The sequence below is a fragment of the Cherax quadricarinatus genome, chromosome 80, assembly GCF_038502225.1.
Source record: "Cherax quadricarinatus isolate ZL_2023a chromosome 80, ASM3850222v1, whole genome shotgun sequence".
Lineage (NCBI taxonomy): Eukaryota > Metazoa > Arthropoda > Malacostraca > Decapoda > Parastacidae > Cherax > Cherax quadricarinatus.
The window spans coordinates 16,903,477-16,924,492 of record NC_091371.1 but is presented as its reverse complement, the minus strand read 5'-3'; the positions used below and the strand labels follow the sequence as shown (position 1 = coordinate 16,924,492).

At 39.5% G+C, this 21,016-nt stretch overlaps 1 protein-coding gene across 1 annotated transcript in view; it reads left to right on the top strand.

Moving 5' to 3' along the window:
• The first annotated feature begins 11,731 nt into the window (after positions 1-11,731).
• The window catches only part of LOC128702373 (anion exchange protein 2), a 35,330-nt gene continuing 26,045 nt past the window's right edge, over positions 11,732-21,016 (top strand). The window contains exons 1-3 of the mRNA XM_070102182.1: positions 11,732-11,941; positions 18,973-19,129; positions 19,462-19,630. Coding sequence (XP_069958283.1) covers positions 11,854-11,941; positions 18,973-19,129; positions 19,462-19,630 — 414 coding nt within the window. The 5' untranslated portion in view covers positions 11,732-11,853. The remainder of the gene's footprint in view (positions 11,942-18,972; positions 19,130-19,461; positions 19,631-21,016) is intronic.

Sequence of the window (21,016 nt, the reverse complement as noted above, 5' to 3'; positions counted from 1 at the left end):
TCGTACGTTGGTTTGCGTGCAGCCAGCAGTAACAGCCTGGTTGATCAGGCTCTGATCCACCAGGAGGCCTGGTCACAGACCGGGCCGCGGGGGCGTTGACCCCCGGAACTCTCTCCAGGTAAACTCCAGGTTATTCAGCGCAAGAGGCAGTGGAGGATCAGTCCTCTTGTCTGTAAGCGCGGCCTGGTCTCTGATCAATCAGATAGTTGGTAAGAGGCCTTTTTTGAGGTGGTTACTGCCTTAAAATATTATCTCTGAATAAAATTTAACTCTTTCCTCATTACTTACAGTAAATAGCCTGAGATCTTCAAGAGTGTAGCATGTCTGTGTATGAAACTCGGGATTATGGTTAAGTTTTTGTGGATTGTCCTCTCGCATAGGCCTCCAGGAGCATAACAAACTTGATAACCAAGCAAGCGTAAAATAACGAAAATGTTGAATATAATTTGGTTCCTCAAATAGAAGTTTTAAAAAATGTCAGAAAAGAACTGACAAACGAGTTTGAAGAAAGTAGAACAGTACAAATAGGAACTAGCTGATCAATTGCCTGTCACAATGAAATGTGTCAAGTATATTTATAGAGAAAGTAGACTGAAAAAGATAGTTATTGCTAGATTAAGTTTCTCTGGCAGTATGGTTTGTATAGAGATGTTAATGACATAAAATTCAAAGTGTGTGGACAGAGACAGAGCCATACACTGGAACATTATATCTTAGTGTACAAACATACAACCTTTCAGACACCTCCATGCAACCCTTACAGGATATGAAAAAACACCTCATTGTTAATGATTAGATACCTCATATTTTGAGGTTGGATTCACATTTTTGCATTCATTAGATGAATGATATATTCTTGAAGAGACTCTAGACCCAAAAATGAGTAATATTTCTGTGATAAGATGCTTATATGTTTTTGAGATTGTTATTCCATATTGTGTTATGTTCGTTAGCTATATGAAGAAATTGTAATATATATATAAATTTACTGCAATATATTTTTCCTGATGTAATTATGCCCTGTGAGAGTCTGATGAAAACCCATCGTGACCTCTGTAATCCTTTTTTTTTTGTGCTACCGCTTCCAGGATGAGCTGCGGGTGCGTAGTAAACTCGCCGCTCAGGCGGCACAATTTACGCCAGTGTGGCTTATTTCCATTAGGGTTCCTTGGTTCTTTTCTATAGGTTGCAACTTAAGCATTCTGCTGATATCCAGGTACCAGTCAGCAGATGTAAGGTGGTTTGTCCATGTGTCTCGACTTACCCATGACTGAACCTAGCTTCTTTGGTTGTGAGTCGAAGTGGCAAATGCAGTTTATGCAAACAAATGCTAAGTTCTAAGCCTTGGAAAATAAAATAACCACGACAATTGTATACTAAATAATGTAGATCTTAATCACTCTGAATGTGAAAAAGAACTCTGGGTTACTGTTAGCAGTAGTCTGAAGCCAAGACAGTAGTGCGTGAGCCCTGACATTTTATTACCTACTGTGCAAAAGACTTTCTGTGTAATGGAATATGATAGGCAGACATACTTATCATTTGTTCCCATTATATAATTATTTCCGAAAGTCGATCAGGCTTTCCGAAATAAGAGCAAAGACCTTTTTTTTTTTTTTTTTTTTTTTTTTTTTTTTTTTTTTTTTTTTTTTTTTTTTTTTTAGCATCAGAAATTTTTCCTAGACGGGTTGAGAACCCTGAACCAACTCCTTCAAAGATTTAGAATGAGGTAAAGACAGAACTGAAATGTGCAAGGTTTTCTAACCATGAAATAATTCGCAATAGTGGTTTCAAGGTGGATAAATTCACATTTAGAAAGAATATATGAAAGTACTGTTTTAGCAGAAGTGTAGATGACGGTAATAAACTGGATTAGACAAATATGTAGGAATGGTTGGATGTGAGAAGGACCTGTCTTGCATTGGGAGTATTATTGTATTATTAGAGGATGATAGGTAATCAGGAATGATTCAAGGAATGGGAGGCTAGCTTCAATTCGTCGAATAAACAGCCCTCCATCAACAGTGAGCCACCCTTCTTGAAGAAAAATGGGACAGGAAACCTACTTGCATTGCCCATCTATTCTTAGTCTTATGGTTATGATACAGTATACCGTGACAAACATAATTAGAGCCTGTCTCAGCAACCTACAGTCATGGCTCACGCAGTCCATCTTTTCCCAAATAATTTAAACCCTGAAGAGTCTAGTTTAGTCTAGTGTAACCAGGGTTGACTTAACGAGTGTCTCCTTGCCAGCTTGTATTATGCGCTTGCGACACACATTGCTTCTCCGTTGTTGGTTGGGCTAATACAATTACATGATGTGAGTGGAGTATTGAATAAGCTTTGGCACACCTCTAGAATAATCACCTGTTAGGATAGTAGTGAACCATCTTGCATCACTGAATATATCATGTGACTACTTCGTGTTGTGTCCGTATGTTATGTGTCTGTGTGTTGTGTCCGTATGTGTGTGTTACGTATCTGTTCATGTGTTAAGTACGTGCACTCACGTATTTGTGGTTGCAGGGGTCGAGTCTCAGCTCTTGGCTCTGCCTCTTGCTACTTACTGGGTTTACTTTCTCATCACTTTGGATCCATCATACTTCTTCTTTAAATTACTATATATAAAAGGTTTGTATCCATTACCTCTCTGTTCAGATCTTTCCACTGCCTGCGTGTATGTATATACGTGTAATATGTATCAGTGGACGCGTGTTTCATGTCTAAGTATATTGCTAGGGAAAAGCTTACGTTTCAAATTACAAACGTAATTAGTCAAAGCAAAATACCTAATTATTACACATTCTAAGACTAGTTTCGGAAACACGAACAACTGCAAGAATTTTATGAATTCAAGTTCTGGTTCATAATTTTTAATTTATCCAACTTGAGCTCTTTCTTGGTTATATATCGTTATTTAGTGTGCAGCTTCTTTATGCCAAGCTTTCACTTGCTCGCCTCAACCACGTCACCCCTCATTTTAAGCCTTGGAAAATAAGAGAAAACAAAGAGGAACTGATGGGAAGTACAAATCACAACACAAAATTAGGAGAGGAAAACTTTCCACCTTAGACGAAGTTTCTATCCTTCCTGGACTGTTTACTTCCGTTTTGTCTACTACAAAATTCCCAATTTGTCTACACCTGATTTCCCATTTCATTTATTCCCCCCTCCTACATCTACTCTGAAAATGACACATTCCAGCCCGTCTACTGTCACCTAATGATTTCTAAAAAACTATTTTATATGTACATAAATAACAAAAAAAAAAAAGGCACAATACCGTGACTGGAACGACACACAAATAACCCGCACATAAAAGAGAGAAGCCTACGACGACGCTTCGGTCCGACTTCGACCACTTACAAAGTCACACTGATTTTGTAAATAGTCAAAGTCGGACCGAAGCGTCGTCGTAGGCTTCTCTCTTTTATGTGCGGGATATTTGTGTGTGTTATATGTACATATTACTGTACTTTAACGTTACAAAATAACAGCACATTGTGAAAATTATCATGATCTTGTACAATAAATGACTAATATTTTATGTATTCTTTCTCTTGGGCAATTATAGTTTGCATAACATAGTGCAATGATATATATAAACAAAATAATGAAAAATATTATTGGAAGGTGTCGACACTTTGTATATTGAAGGTGTGAGCACCTCGTATATTGAAAGTGTGAGCACCTCGTATATTGAAAGTGTGAGCACCTCGTATATTGAAAGTGTGAGCATCTCGTATATTGAAAGTGTGAGCACCTCGTATATTGAAAGTGTGAGCACCTCGTATATTGAAAGTGTGAGCACCTCGTATATTGAAAGTGTGAGCACCTCGTATATTGAAAGTGTGAGCACCTCGTATATTGAAAGTGTGAGCACCTAGTATATTGAAAGTGTGAGCACCTCGTATATTGAAAGTGTGAGCACCTCGTATATTGAAAGTGTGAGCACCTCGTATATTGAAAGTGTGAGCACCTAGTATATTGAAAGTGTGAGCACCTCGTATAATGAAAGTGTGAGCACCTAGTATATTGAAAGTGTGAGCACCTCGTATATTGAAAGTGTGAGCACCTCGTATATTGAAAGTGTGAGCACCTCGTATATTGAAAGTGAGCACCTCGTATATTGAAAGTGTGCGCATCTCGTATATTGAAAGTGTGAGCACCTTGTATATTGAAAGTGTGAGCACCTCGTATATTGAAAGTGTGAGCACCTCGTATATTGAAAGTGTGAGCATCTCGTATATTGAAAGTGTGAGCACCTCGTATATTGAAAGTGTGAGCACCTCGTATATTGAAAGCGTGAGAACCTCGTATATTGAAAGTGTGAGCACCTCGTATATTGAAAGTGTGAGCACCTCCTATATTGAAAGTGTGAGCATCTCGTATATTGAAAGTGTGAGCATCTCGTATATTGAAAGTGTGAGCACCTCGTATATTGAAAGTGTGAGCACCTCGTATATTGAAAGCGTGAGAACCTCGTATATTGAAAGTGTGAGCACCTCGTATATTGAAAGTGTGAGCACCTCGTATATTGAAAGTGTGAGCACCTAGTATATTGAAAGTGTGAGCACCTCGTATATTGAAAGTGTGAGCACCTAGTATATTGAAAGTGTGAGCACCTCGTATATTGAGTGTGAGCACCTAGTATATTGAAAGTGTGAGCACCTCGTATATTGAAAGTGTGAGCACCTAGTATATTGAAAGTGTGAGCACCTCGTATATTGAAAGTGTGAGCACCTCGTATATTGAAAGTGAGCACCTCGTATATTGAAAGTGTGAGCACCTCGTATATTGAAAGTGTGCGCATCTCGTATATTGAAAGTGTGAGCACCTCGTATATTGAAAGTGTGAGCACCTCGTATATTGAAAGTGTGAGCACCTCGTATATTGAAAGTGTGAGCATCTCGTATATTGAAAGTGTGAGCACCTCGTATATTGAAACCGTGAGAACCTCGTATATTGAAAGTGTGAGCACCTCGTATATTGAAACCGTGAGAACCTCGTATATTGAAAGTGTGAGCACCTCGTATATTGAAAGTGTGAGCACCTCGTATATTGAAAGTGTGAGCACCTCGTATATTGAAAGTGTAAGCACCTCGTATATTGAAAGTGTGAGCATCTCGTATATTGAAAGTGTGAGCACCTCGTATATTGAAAGTGTGAGCATCTCTTATATTGAAAGTGTGAGCACCTCGTATATTGAAAGCGTGAGCACCTCGTATATTGAAAGTGTGAGCACTTCGTATATTGAAAGTGTGAGCACCTCGTATATTGAAAGTGTGAGCACCTCGTATATTGAAAGTGTGAGCACCTCGTATATTGAAAGTGTGAGCACCTAGTATATTGAAAGTGTGAGCACCTCGTATATTGAAAGTGTGAGCACCTCGTATATTGAAAATGTGAGCACCTCGTATATTGAAAGTGTGAGCATTTCGTATATTGAAAGCACTTCATTCTTTATAAATCTAGATTTTTTCTCTAGTGGTTCACAAGTTAGTCCATCACAATTAAGCCAGTGGTCACTGCTGCCGTGGTCCACCATAATGTCAGATTACTTTAGCTTGAGAAATCCAGCGGTCACTGCGGCCGTGGCCTCTTATAGGGCCATGATTACAGTGTAATTTGACACCACTTATCAAGCGTTGTCAGGAGTTAGAGGCATGAACTAGGTCACCTCCCGGTGTTCATGGGATGGAAAAAATGGAACAAGCGGCCCTGAACAATGAATGGAATAATCTCAGGCAGAGAGACGGCCACAGCCCTCAAGTCAGTGACACCAACTTGGATATACACAAATAAACGCAATGCCTAAAAAGATACTGAAGTATGGTGTCCCCGACCACTGTTGTGCCCAGCGTGCATGACATGACAATCGTCTCAAAAAAAGCATCATGGAGAATTTACCACGGATGTTGAGGGCAGAATATTACATGCACACACCACCCGGGCTGGCACATCAGTCCCTCCTCCAAATGACCACCACCACGCAACGTGTTCCAGGATATCTTAGATACACGCCAATCAGTCGTATGAGGGAATGCAAGTCCATTCATCCTGCCAGCAGAGAACTTGCGATCCCTCATACGACTGTCTAGCGTGTATAATGTAATCCAAATTTCTTACTCCCCAACCCCTCTTTTTTTTTTCTCTCTCTCTCTCTCTCCTATACAATATTTTTGTTGCCCTGCTCGGTGAAGTTGGAGACATCTTAATAAAAATTTCCTTTTTTTTCTGCGTATAGGATAGGCTATCCTATGTTTATAATATCTTTATTATGCACCTCATACTCATCCTGTGGATGGTAGTCAAAAGTTTACAAAGGTACAATGGGTCCAAGAACTGGACCGCAAAGTTTTGATGAACTATTTACACATTTATATCCTGTCACAATCGTAACAAGTTATTTGTTACGATTGTGACAGGATATAAATATGTGTGACCTAATTAATAAGCAGATATTAATTAGGTCACACACACACAAAGTGGTAATGCTTTCTTTACAGTGAGGAAAGCCAGAGTATTTTTCCAGAATTATTTGTAATATACCACTTTGGATAAAATACTTTGACATATCTTGAAGATTTCTGAGTTGTCTCTGAATTCATTAATTTTATCGCACTCCAGTTCATAATGTCGCAACGTGTTATTATTATAATCAAGAGGAACCACTAAACCTGTAGGATTATACAGCACCTGTGTGGGGGGGGATGTGGAAGGTATTCAGGCTCAATTCAGGGAACTGGAGTACAGATCCAATTCCCTAGATCAAGAGCCCCTCACCAGTGTCAAAGAACCTCCCTTGATGGGTGTCGCAAGGTGTGATAACTGTCCATCAGATAAAGTTTACACTTCGTTTGGTCTACACCTGTGGGTGGTGTGTGTGACTCACGAAATCGTAATGACACGATTGCAAACTAACCATACCACGGGCGGGGATAGAAGCCGCAATCAGAGAGTCATTAAACTCCAGACCGACGCGTTAGCCACTTGGCCAGCTGGCTACGATAAGATACATCCAACTAGGTATATTTATATACAATAGGAAGGTTAGCATAGGCACCACTGTGACCACATTATTATAATCAAGGGGAAGCGCTAAACCCGTAGGATTATACAGCGCCTGGGAGGGATGTGGAAGGCATTCAGGCTTAATTCGGGGAACTGGAGCACAGATCCAATTCCCTAAATCAAGAGCCCCTCACCAACATCAAGGAACCTTCCCTGAGGGGACTGTGACCACAAATGCAAGTTTTTCAGACGAATCTCCCGCCAGCGTGGCCGTGACGAACCCTAGCTCCAGTCCCCTCAAAGCTGTCATCATGATTCACGAAATATTAATGACACACGTCGGTCTGGAGTTTTATGACTCTTTAATCGTGGGTTCTATCCCCACCCGTGGTATGGGGTGGTGTGTATGATTTTTAAAGAGGTGGATTGGTGAGCCTGCGGAAGTCCTCGATCAGATGACTAAAAACTCCAGCTGTGGGTCATCATGTGACTAAGACCCGCATCAGGAAACACTTGTCCTGTTTCCTGACAAACATTATACCTACCTGGTGGTGGTGATTTAACCTGCCAAAGATACCTGTATCCCAGCCGGAGCCGGGCGATAGTGACATCGAAGAGTCTGCTTATTTTGTTGCATGCACCATAGACACGTGGCTCCTGCATGATAGAATGATGATAGATGGGCTGACTGGTGTCAGTGTCTCTCAGTCTTAAGTCAGAGAGATGGTAATTCCCAATGAATAGTAACTCCAGCTCTGCTGAAGAAAAAAAACCTTTCAAGCTGCCATAGTTGATGAACCTTTAATGGAATACCTGTCAATATCCTCATTGCCTTACTGAAGTCTAGTATTATCACCTGCTACTGTTCTTGGTATATTTTAATGCACACAGCAATAATTATGCACAGACGGAAGACAAAACATATAATAATTTTAGTATTTAAAACTAACCTATATAACAATTTGAACAAGGAGAATAAAGGAAAGTGGTTCAAAAGGAATGAGTGGAGTACGAAAGTTGAAGAAAAAGCAGTGGAGAGGAGCAGTCTCTGTCGAGTGTTGTTCACTCATCAACAGTGAAATAAGTTCAATTTTTAACAATTATTTCTTGTCAGTTAAGTAAATGGACTCATGTGCAACTAGTATATTTGTTGCGGCTACGTTTTGCACACCAGGAGCTTCGTTAAGCTTAATAAAGTTCCTGATGAGCGAAACGCAGATGTGGTTCATTTGCTGTGTAATCCCAGAAAGGTGTCCCAGCGTCCGATCCAGCCCCTCTACCTCAATGATCGAAGAAAGGTATTCTCGTATTCTATTAGTTCAGTCTCCTCTACTTCAATGATCCGAGAAAAGTGTCCCGGTATAACCCCTCTACCACAATGCATGCAAAACGAATAATACAGAGTTTGGCATAACTTTCTAATGCATTTAAATATCAGTATTGAAGAGTTGAATCCATTATAATCTACCATTTTTATTTCTACAAGTACATGTATACAGACCATAGCTGACATACTACTATATAGAAAGCTGCTTGTTATGTACAGCATTTCGGACAAATTAGGTCAGTTTTGTCCCCAGGATGTGACCCACACCAGTCGAGTAACACCCAGGTACCCATTATTATTGATGGGTAAACATAGGCAACCGGTGTATGGAAACACGCCCAATGTTTCCAACCTTTGCAGGGAATCGAACCCGGAAGCTCACCGTATGAAGCGAGAGTTTTTGCCACCAGGCCACGGACCACCATTCACAAGTTATTACATGTAGACTAATATCCCAATTTCTTCTTTCTTCTCTAGTAGGTAAGGTCTAGCAGTATGCCCGGTAAAGGGTTTAATTAAACTTGAGGGCCTAACCATGCCGGACCAAGACTGAGCGCCGTACCAAAACTGAGCGCCGTACCAAAACTGAGCGCCGTACCAAGACTGAGCGCCGTACCAAGACTGAGCGCCGTGCCAAGACTGAGCGCCGTACCAAGACTGAGCGCCGTACCAAGAATGACGAACTAATCACGTCAAAACTACCACCACTGTCTCTAGTGTTACATTCGCCTGTATTCGGCTGACAAAGTCTGTTGTGCAGGCAGAACGCTTCGGTAATAAAGATACCAAAAGTAATGCACATTTGTCTTATTCTTCAACGTGTTACTGTCTACCATCAAGTCCCGGGTAACAATAAATGGTACTGCAATGTTATTACAGTGTTCTCCATCCAGCAATTAACACCATTTACTTTGCACAATCATATACTGGGAACACCAACCCTCGGCAAAAATGCCACATTTATCAGAGAGCCTTTCCTTCACGCTAATTATGTCTATCACTTACGATAGTAATAAATACAGTATGGTGATAACATAATTTGCTACGGTATTTTGTTATAAGTCGTTTCGTTTGCCGGGACTTCATCAGTTCATTCGAGGACAGAAAAACCTGAGGTTATATAGTGACTGAAGAGAGGTTAGCGAGGTGACCAGAGAGTTCAGTAGTCTGTGGCAAGGAGCTGAGGTCTCCTGGGAGAGGGCAAGATCTCAGGTGATGACTGTCAGTTTTATGTAGGATTAACTTTGCTAAAACCTTGATGATCAAGAATGACCTAGAGTTGTGTGAAATGGTGTTGATAGTGAAAGTTACAGTTGTTATGATGCAGACTGGACGACACGCGTTGCTAGTATCGTCCCTCTGACGAAGATATTTGTGTTTCCTGATTATTGTGTTTAAGTTCACAGTAGTTTTCCCTATGTAACATTTTTCAGTCTCTACGAGGTATGATGTAAACACCTGCAGTCGTGTTTGCTGGTTTAGTCACCTTTCTAAGTCCCTGATAGTACTCTAGGCTATGTATGCGACAGTGATGCTGGTTTTGGCTAAGATGTTGGCTAGATTACTGCTTGTTTGGGGAGGACTGTGTATTTGTTCTGACTTTATATGGAATACTTTCCGCTTTACTTTAACAGTCAGTGAAATGTCTCGCGTCCAGTGTCGATCCATGAAGACTTTACACATGTAATCACAAATCCTCTTGGATGGGGAGATTCTGACGTACCCAATGATGACCTGACAAGAAGTGTAGGTCATTTTTATTAGTGGGCTTTCGATAAATTCAAAAGTCAATTTTACCATCGTTTCTGAAAATAATGTACTAATGAAGATGTATTAATGTTGTTGATAAGACTAAGTGTTCAGGCGTCAAAGACAGATGAACAAAACATCGTCGACATAACTAAATTATACCACGTCTTTTATGATATGGATTTTGAATCTCCTCCTTCGGTTAGTAACCGTGGATAATCCAATGAAGCCTCTGTCAAGACTATCTTGTTTATTTCCATTGTTGTCCTTAATCCTCTTCTCCATGATGCGACCTATGTCAGTCGGCTAACACTCAAATACCTACCTACCGCTAAATGAACAGGGGCAAGAGTAAGGAAACATGCCTAACGTTTCCACGCGTGCCGGGATCGAACCGGGTCCCTCAGCTACTACCAAGCCACAAGCATGACAGATTGTTTATGGATGGAGTCCCCGAAGAAGTAACTGTAGTTGACGCAAAAGTCGATTACGTCGAGGAAGTCCTTGGCAGGAATAAGTAGACTGAGATCAACATGCACCTTGTGTTTGAGCAGCTCTAATGCTTGTACGGAAAGCCTTTCGGTGAAGAATGTTGTCATTATAATCATGGGAAGCGCTAAACCCGTAAGATTATACAACGCCTTTGGGGGGGATGATGGAAGGTATTCAGGCTCAGTTCAGGGAACCGGAGCACAGATCCAATTCCCTAGATCAAGAGCCCCTCACCAGCGTCAAGGAACCTCCCTTGAGGGGGATTTTTGTTATGAAAAAGCTGCAGTGCTGTGAACTCCTCAAGGACTTCCGCAATGCCAAACTAGTAATCAGGGAATCAAACCAACGCAGCAGATGCTATTTGGGCATCATTCATCGCTCCAACCAACACCACAGCATGAAATATTGGAATCTTCATGATTTCCGAAATTCTGAGAACTCAATTTACCAAAGTAACACACGGCCCTGACTTAGCCCCGCCCTCTCTCACAGCACCTGACCTCCGCCACTATATTGCCTCGTTTTCTGTATTAGATTGACGAAACCCCTGGTGAAAGATGTCTCCTTAATGTCTTAAAAGCTGCATATATTTCTATTTACATCAGGTCTGCTTATTTGATAATCATGTATCTATTGACTTGTAATATTACTGTTTTCTTCAGAGCCTCTTAAGTATTAACTGCTGGGTTGCCATTCGTGTCTTTGTGAAGACAAACAGGAAATAACTGGACATCAGAGTGCCCCACAATTTTCATGTGCTCTGCTATTATAATCAAATGTTGCTTTAGTCGTTATTTGACTATATATTTACGTGTAGAGTGTTAGTTATCAGATGATTGGGTCATACTGCACTCATATGTTACACATAACACTGACTCTTCCAAGTACTCTTATTGCCAACTGATGCATGTTGCGATTACTGAAATTGCTATTAAAGAGTTAATGTAATTGCAAATACTGAGTAATTTGTCTTTATACAAAATACATATGAACCTAAAGTATTAGTGAGTGTTCCAATGTGGGGGAAACTTAGGAAAGAAAACTGACCATAAGATAAGTGATGAAGGAGGCGCTGGAGGTGAGTTAAAGGGGCGGGGCTCTGAAGATAATGTAAACGTCTGCCTTATAATTGGAAGCGCGCGATCACCATAGTTTAGTGTGCTTACGGCTGTTGTATCGAGTGTCTGGCAGTTACCACAGAAGCAGCAAACGTAACAGAAGTGGAGGGCCAGGGTACTATCGCTCCACCGGCCACCGTCCACATCAAGATGGATCTCAATAATATAGGCGATAAAGAGAGTTTCACCATAGCGTATGACAATGAAATGTATAGTTCACGTCCGGATTTCCCGATAGGTTAGTGTATTTTAGCCTTTGCATTAAGCTATAATAATTATCTGATGTTCGGATGCTCAGAACAAACTTGCAGCTAATCGGCATAATGCTCGTGAAATGTGTTTTAGATTATGCTGTCCGGTACTAATCAAACGAATCTTACATGTAAGTGTTGAGCACAGGAGGTATAAAATACCGGCAAGTGGCAAAATAAGGACACAAAAGCAGAATGGACATTTTGTTAGGACAAAGTGACTTTGTTTTGCCTAAAAGTGATCAGGTTGACCCAGTAGGGGTCTGACGTTACATGTATCTCAGGGATACAACATACTCTCCCCTCGGCTTCACTTGTGAGAATGTAGATGAGATATTACTTCTATTAGTTTATCACCGGTGATCTGCAGCCCTTCCTGGAAACTATAAGAGCGTTAGATTTCCAATGAATTTAGCCACGACGATTAACAATACATTGTGGCCGTCACACGGGATAACATACTCCCCGCTTTTGTGATTAAAAACGCATGACCAAAATACTTTTTACGTTTTGTTATGGATAAGTGTTGGTTCTGGGACCTTGTTCACTCCAAATTTCACAACTTATCGGTATCATACAGCAGGTTTTCACCAGATTTATTTGCGTTTAAAACACGTAAATTTATTTGGGTAGCTTGAAGGGTAGTAAAGCAATACATACACAACGATTATGTTAGGTTAATGTTATGGTCGGAAAAATGGTAGATGCAGTTCACTGTGGAACAATGCAAAGTCTTAATCCTTGGGAATGAAAATAATTCTGGAACTTATAAATTGAATAATGACTAGCCTGTTCACACCGAAAACGAAAAGGATTTTCTGCAGACAACACCATCGTCGTCACCGAGGCAGAAGTCTCGTATACTAACCACCATGGTTTACAAAGAGAAAATGTGAGACATCTTAAATGATGGTAACACATATTCCACTGTATTACCAAGAGAAATGACGGATCCAGTCAGTAAATTCCCATACAAAGTTAGGCAAAATTTACAAGTGTGGAAGTTGGAACGAAGAAGAAAACTACCATATTTGATCCCTATTAACTCGAGACCTGCCAGTATGTACAGTCTAGAACACAAAACGCACAAATCCATTATCCCCTTACGGTCCGTCACTTCAACTAAACATTCAGGGGATCTACTATCACACCTCAAAGAAATCGGCATTTCCAACATGAAAGTAGCCAGAGCGACGTCATTTCCTTATTCACCAGCGTGACAACGGAACAGGCCAATGATGTACCCTAAAAAAAATGAACGACAACTCTGAATTATTCTTACAATGTCAAGATTTCATTGAGCTGTTTGAACTGTGTATAAACTTAAGCTGTTTTACATACGGAGGTATTTACTACAAACGCGCATAGGTCATGGCTATACAGCATGCTCACCAGTCGGCGAGGCGTTTCGCCTGCTCAGCAGGCTTCTTCTGTCGAAATATAGAGGAAACAACAGAAATCGTGATGTAGCTATGAGGTAATCAGTCCATCAGTGGCCAGTTCCTCACGGACTATTCACCTCATATCTACATCTTGGCTACTTACACTGTTTCCTCTGTATTTCGACTGAAAAAGCCTATTGAGCAGGCGAAACATCTCATCAATAAAGGTACCAAACAGCTGCACAAGTGACATACTTATCTACATGTGGATAATGGATAACAAATATAATAACTATAAAAAACACACGCAAAAGGCCTCAAGGCTAAAACTAAAGATTATGCCAAATAAATACACAATCTCGGAGGAAGATTGCATAATGTGAGGAACTTGAGAAAACTAAATTATTCACAGAGGAAACAAGGATACTTACCGGAAAGTGGGAAGGAGAAGCCATGAAGAAAACATTTTGAGGAACAAACCTTACCTTGTTTTGAAACTTGTACGGAGAGCGACACTTTGTCAGGATAAAAGCTTGTCTGCAGCCTCAGTCATAAAGCTGAGCGAAAAGTTGTCCTAAGGAAAGCTTCTTCTGCATTACTGTGGCAGTATGGCCATCTGGAGACAGCGTTGCCAGGTAATTATAATTACCACCAGAGGTTCACAGAGCAACTCAAGAAATTCCAGAATTTCTACTCCCTTGTAAGTTTCTTCTCCCTGTCACCAGGTGGTGTACTAGCCTTAGATGCAGAACACTCAGTCTTCTTTTTTTTTTAATATATGATAGGGTCCACCTCTGGTGTAAATTGTGGACCCATAGCCTTGGAGAAGTGGATAAAAAGGCTTCAAGGAAGAAAGAATATTTGTATTTCTTCCTGAAGCCGTTTAAATATTCCACTTTCCCTACCACCCCATCTTTTCATTCTTTTTTACCAATAGGTATATTTTATTACATAATATTGTACAAAAGGTTTAAAAGATACATTGTTGATATAAAGATGGCATATACAGTACACGAGATGTGAGAGATATATGTCTAGCACATATTGTTACACGTTTATCACTGATTATAATGCGAAAATCTCATCCAGTTCTTCAGAACTGGGGCGCGTGTCCAAAATACAGCAGGCATTACCCCTCTGAACAGCAGCGCTGAGTCGCTGAAACAGAAAACTAGCTGCCCTGGAATCCCTAGTTACCCTGATGAGTCTTTTGCCTTAGCTCCTTAAGGAACTTAGATGCACGCTTTCCCTATGAGCCAAGGATCTCTGAGCCTATGGGAACATATAATGATAGGCAAGTTCTCCATATTTTCTAGACTCTTCTGTATTTTTTTACGTTCAGCGTCTAGGGACTGCATATTATTTATTATTTTTATCGTATATTATGTTTCCTTTCAGTGGTATAAACGGGAAAACAATCCTCCCCCCCCCCCGAAAACCAGTTCCAAACATTCGTAATACTTATATTTTATGTTGGACTATTCAACTCGCCGAGTAATTTGTCTTAATATACCGTATTAATACACTGGTTGGCATTCAGCTCGTCTCGTTTCGTCATACACACATGTATACATATGAACACAAACACATTCCCATTTATGCACACGTACGAGTAAGACCAATAAAAGTGTAATGAACACTTGTCCGGTAAGCCAGCGGAAAGCTTCTGCCAGATGACCAGAAGCTTCAACGGTGGGTCATCATCTGACTAAGACCCACATCAGGAAACACTTGTCCTGTTTCTTGACGAACCTTACCTAACCTAACACTTTTCGATGTTAACAGCCCACGTAGATGCAGAAAGTCCGAAAATAAAGAAGATAAATGGGAAATAAGATTAAGAAACCTTACGAAAAATGTTCTCAAGAGTCCTGTGATATCCGTTGATGCAATAAAAATTACAGTAAACAGTTGATATCACAATATGCAAAATATGCACAGTGAAAAATACTGAGCTTGGTCTATATATTTCGACCCCTCTATTGTAGCCTTCATTAACAGTTTGTCTCTACGTGGGTTATTACTTTATACACATATGCATATAAATACATAACCATATTCGCAAATATACATACAAGCATACATATACACATATACTCACAAGTATATATACACATATGTATATGCATATGCACACATACATATTTTTACATTTTGATGTATTAGAATTTTATGACCACCTGCTCTTTTCTTTTTGTCTGCATCGAGGTAGACGGGGCTGAGCTTATGAGATATGGGATACCTTTCCCGGACTGTGCAGCAATTAAAACATATCTAGTTAACTTTATATAATCTGGTTAAAAAAAATAGGAAAAAATAAGGGGAACGTAAGGTACAGACCGAAACAAGGGATTATATATATATATATATATATATATATATATATATATATATATATATATATATATATTATATATATTACCTGGAGTTTACCTGGAGAGAGTTCCGGGGTCAACGCCCCCGCGGCCCGGTCTGTGACCAGGCCTCCTGGTGGATCAGAGCCTGATCAACCAGGCTGTTACTGCTGGCTGCACGCAAACCAACGTACGAGCCACACACACACACACACACACACACACATATATATATATATATATATATATATATATATATATATATATATATATATATATATATATATATATATATATATATATATATATATATATATGCAATAAGATCACAGTAAACAGGTGATTTCAGAATATGCAAAACAACCACTCTGAAAGAATAGAGAAATTCCAAGCGCTTTCGTGACTACTCACATTATCAAGGAACTATATATATATTATGTTCCCTTGTTTCGGTCTGCACCTTACGTTCCCCTTATTTTTTCCTATTTTTTAACTAGATTAGGCACTGATGAAGAATCCTTAGCGATTAACCGACACAGTGGAAAAATAAAACACAAAATGTGGTATAATGCCACCCTTTATTGGATACGTTTCGCTCACACAGTGGGCTTTATCAAGTCACAAATAGATGTACCAGTGTAGGGAGTACACAAGTATATACAGGGAGGAGAGTCAGGTGGAGAGTGCTGGGTAGGTTGGATTTGAGACGGACATTGTCACCCGTCCTGTACAGGTCCGTCTCATGTTCACTTTATCCAGGAAGATCTGTTTGTGACTTAATAAAGCCCACTGTGTGGGCGAAATGTAGTCAGTAAAGGACTGCAACTGCATTTGTGTTTAATCCCCAATTTCCAGAATCTGGGTCTTCATCCTAATAAGTTTGTTAATGGTGAAGTGGGGAGCAGTGACCAGAGTGAGATTTTAAAAGAATGTTCATTAGGGATCAGGGAAGTGTCTCCCGACACGAGTCTTCGTTAGTTAGTTACTAACAGGCAACAGGTTTTGCATAGGGTACTGAAATTATGCAAACACAAAATCGGAACAATGAATTAGTCAAGTAAACTCATATTTAGATAGGATACAGTACGAGGTTGCACTGGTTCAGCAATAGTTATAGATAAATGCCAACGCACTAACAAGTAGCAACAATGAAGATAAAAATCTGATTGTTAAAAAAAAAAAATAGGCTACGTAAATATTTGAGTGAGAATAGTTAAGCGTGTGTAGGATTTGGATAGCCAAGCCTATATTTGTATACCCTATTTTTAAACAAATTTTCCCTGCATCTCGAATACTAACGAACTTATTCATTCTCTCAACTATTTATACTGGAAACAAGGATTTAAACATTGACTCCGTGGAACGCCACTCATAAATAGTCCCCATCCTGAGTTCTCCCAATTTATGCTAATTTTTGTCAACAATTTCTTGATCCACAAATGGCCTTATCCTCCAGTACTGGGCGTTGCCGCTTTTAACAGTCGCTATTGCGAAGCAATAAAATGTCTTACGACTTTCAAATAAAAGTTGTACTCTTTATCAGACACCACCTAAAACGTTTTTATGAAAAAAAGGCAAATTTAATAGACAAGAACTGTCCCTTAACAAACCGTGTTGAAGTTTACTTCTCAAATGGTAACTGGAGGTTATGGAACTATCGACCCCATTTTTAACAGTTACCACAGAGCAATCTGCCATACCTCCAGGACAATGTCCGTGTCACTTCATAAATTAAAACGTACTTGTGGTTTACCAAGTTTCCCTTTGAATTAATTACGAGCCTTTAAGTATGTTGGGCTGGTTTTTTCTAGACCTTAATGATAACAAGAATGAGGAAAGGAAGGGTGGGAACAGCATTGAGCGGCGAAAAGGATTAAGGATGGACAGGTTACGTGGACAGGTTACGTGGCCTAACCAGTTTGACTTTAAGTATATTTTGTCATATGGTAGCGAATGGCATTATTTTCTTTAGATTTATGTTGACACTCTTTCAGGCTTAACCATAGTCCTATATATACATGGAAGAGTTCTTGAAAACTGTAACTTACACGTCACATTCCTTTTACTGTTTTTTAAAGCAATGGTCCACAAGATGGTCGTATTATAATGCATTTATAACTATCCTAGCCAAGAATTGTTTATGTAGGACCTGCCCATCTGAGTCGGTTTACTGCAATGATTTTTAACGATGCTTAATTAGGGTTATTTGACGTCTGTAGGGAATGGTGCTAGGTAAAAATTATAGTTATTAGTGCACAAATAATCCACATATAGGAAAAAAGAAGCTTACGACAACGTTTCAGTCCAAACTAGTCACATACTGTGACCAACTAGTTAATGGTCCTAGTCGGACCGAAACGTCGCCATAAGTTGTTTCTTCTATGTGCGGGTTATTTGTATATTGTTCCAGTCACTGTATTGTCCTTTTTATCTTTTACAGTTATTAATGGCACACCTAACTTAACCTAACCTAACTAGCATACTTACCTAGCTTACACTAACCTAACCAAGATACCTAATTTAATCTATCTTAACCAGTATACATACCTAACTTATTCTAACCTAACCAGTATATACTTAACCAGCATTCATTCATTTTATATACAGCCACATGCGAAAATAAAGTAAAACAAGCAATTACTGCACCACTTTTTTTCGTATTTTTCACTTGTGCCATTTTGACCATGCACCACGAGGATTGTTACTAGGTCAGCATATACACTGGACAAAATATAATTATACCAATCCTCTGCAGTACTGTTTGACTGGTTTTATCTATATAGTTCACAGTCAGGTAGTAGTACAATAGGGGGTAGTAACTTATTGCAATGTATGTCCTTATTTCCTTATTTTTTTACACATCTATTCAATTTTGTATTTGTAAATTTTTTTTGTTATATGGGGAATATGTCAACAGGCAACTCTCTACTTATTAAAATTCTAAAACCATGTGTTAACGTTGTTAACACATTTACAAGTGCAGTGGTCCCCTTGTCTTATGTCAAGTGTATGCGGTAAAGCTACTATTATTAACCCATTTCTTTATGTAATCAATCCATCAGTCTTGATGGGCTGATTACATCGACTCCAGGCTGAGGGACTGATTTTCTCAAACACCTTCTGATCGTCTCCATGCTTCTATACATTGGACTGATGAAGCAACTGTATGACGAAACGTTTCCACAGTAAAGATACCCAAGTGTTGCGCATGTGTCTATATTTACCAACTTGTCAGCTCTGTGAATCATTTACCTACATGAACATACATTACCTGTGTTGTAGGGGCTGTGCTGCTGGACCTGGACGAGAGAGATCTTCCAGGTATAGTGTCCCGGGTGGTGGACCAAATGATCACAAGTGATCAGATTCCAGAGGAACATCGTGAGACTCTCCTCAGAATTCTCTTGCAAAAGCGCAATTCTTCCATTGTAACAGCCGGGTATGCATCCTTCTCCCTGCTAGGAACGGTAAAGTTCCCGTTTTGACCAATTCTGTTTTATTTTTATTATTGTTTTTATTTTTATTTATAAATAAGTTAACTATAGTAAAATTTATTTTTAAACCAATTTAACCATATTTTTTTATCAAACTTTGTATCACTGTGTATTTAAAATTTTACTTAGACTAACCACAATAGTTCCTTTTAAATTATTTTACAGTAGCTTTACTACATCATTGTTTTTATTTATAAGATGAGCAATAAAGTTCTTTAACCATATTACTTTTATTTATTTGAAGTAAGACAGCAAATGCTCTTGTTTACCTTCTTAGGACGGAAGAAAAGCCCAGTTCAGAAGGTCGACGACGTTCATCAGTACGTAGGATATCCAATGGTTTTCCTCTCAATAATGATGAACTTAACGGTATGTCCAACGGCACCATCCCCAAGGATGCCCACAGAGATCCTGCTGGGTATATCCGCCATAACCTTTTCACAGAGGTGAGTGCTTGCTGTTACACTGCAGCCTGACCTGCGGACGTAAGTAGTCTGGAAACGCTCTGAGAACATCAGTCAGTCAGACGTCATTACCACAGTTCTCAGTGATCATTTCATCATTTACTGCACCAGGGATAGGATAGGCCTACACAGGACAATAAAAATGAGGACAACTATAAACTACAGTAAAGAAACACTGGTAAATAGGCTACACAATTGTGACTGGACAGAGATAACAAGTTGCACGGACGTAAACGATGCCTGAGAAAAATTCAAAACAGTGTTCACTGCCATCCTTGATAATATTGTACCAGTTAAAGAGGCTAGGATTAAACGAAGAACTGAACCCTGAGTGACTACTGAGATATTAGATAATATGAAATTCAGAGACCAGCTGCTAAAAAGATTTAAAGCAAACAGACAAGATATTGCAGCACTAAATGAATTCCAAAGGGTGAGGAACAGAGTGCAGAGACTTATGAAAGGAGCAAAGGCAAAGCACTATTGCTCAAAAATTGAAGAGTATAAGCATAACCCCAGAAAGCTCTGGCAACAACTAAAACAGTTGGGGTATAGCCATAAACCAGTAGACAGGTCTAACATGGTACTCACTATCGATAACGAGGTATGCCACGAAACATCTAAGGTGGCAAATTGTTTTAATTCCTACTACACATCTGTTGCATCAACACTAGTAAGTAAACTACCAGCTGCCTCAAATACCTTTAGCACAGACTAATAAGTTTCAAACATACTATACCAATAAAGGGGTAACCCTAAACAGTTGTCAACTAGTAAGTGTATCTCATAACTTTATTCAAAAAGAACTAAGCAGGTTAAACCCAACTAAGAGCACTGGCCCAGATAACATCCCGTCTAAGTTCCTAAAAGATGGTGCTTCTTAATTGTCAATCCCTATTGCTCACATAATAAATATATCAATCACCACTAATACCGTACCGGATGGGTTCAAGGAGGCCAGAGTTACTCCTGTCTTCAAGAAAAATAATAGGTCTGATGTAAGCAACTATAGGCCTGTTAGTATACTCAGTATAATATCCAAAATTCTAGAGAGGGCGGTGTACTGTCAAGTAGTTAAGTACCTTAATGACAACAACATTCTCCATAGCTATCAATCGGGCTTTAGAAGATCTTACTCAACCGACAGTGTAGTAAATAAAGCGAATGCCAGACTGAAGTTCCTCTATAGACAAGCACAGTGTCTACACACTGAGGCTCGCAGGACCCTATGTCTAGCACTTATAGTGTCATATGGATTACGCTTGTTCTTCATGGTACTCTGCCTTGACAAAAAAAAAAAACTGAAAGATAGACTGCAAATCACCCAGAACAAAATTGTAAGATTCATCCTGGACCTGGGTCCAAGAG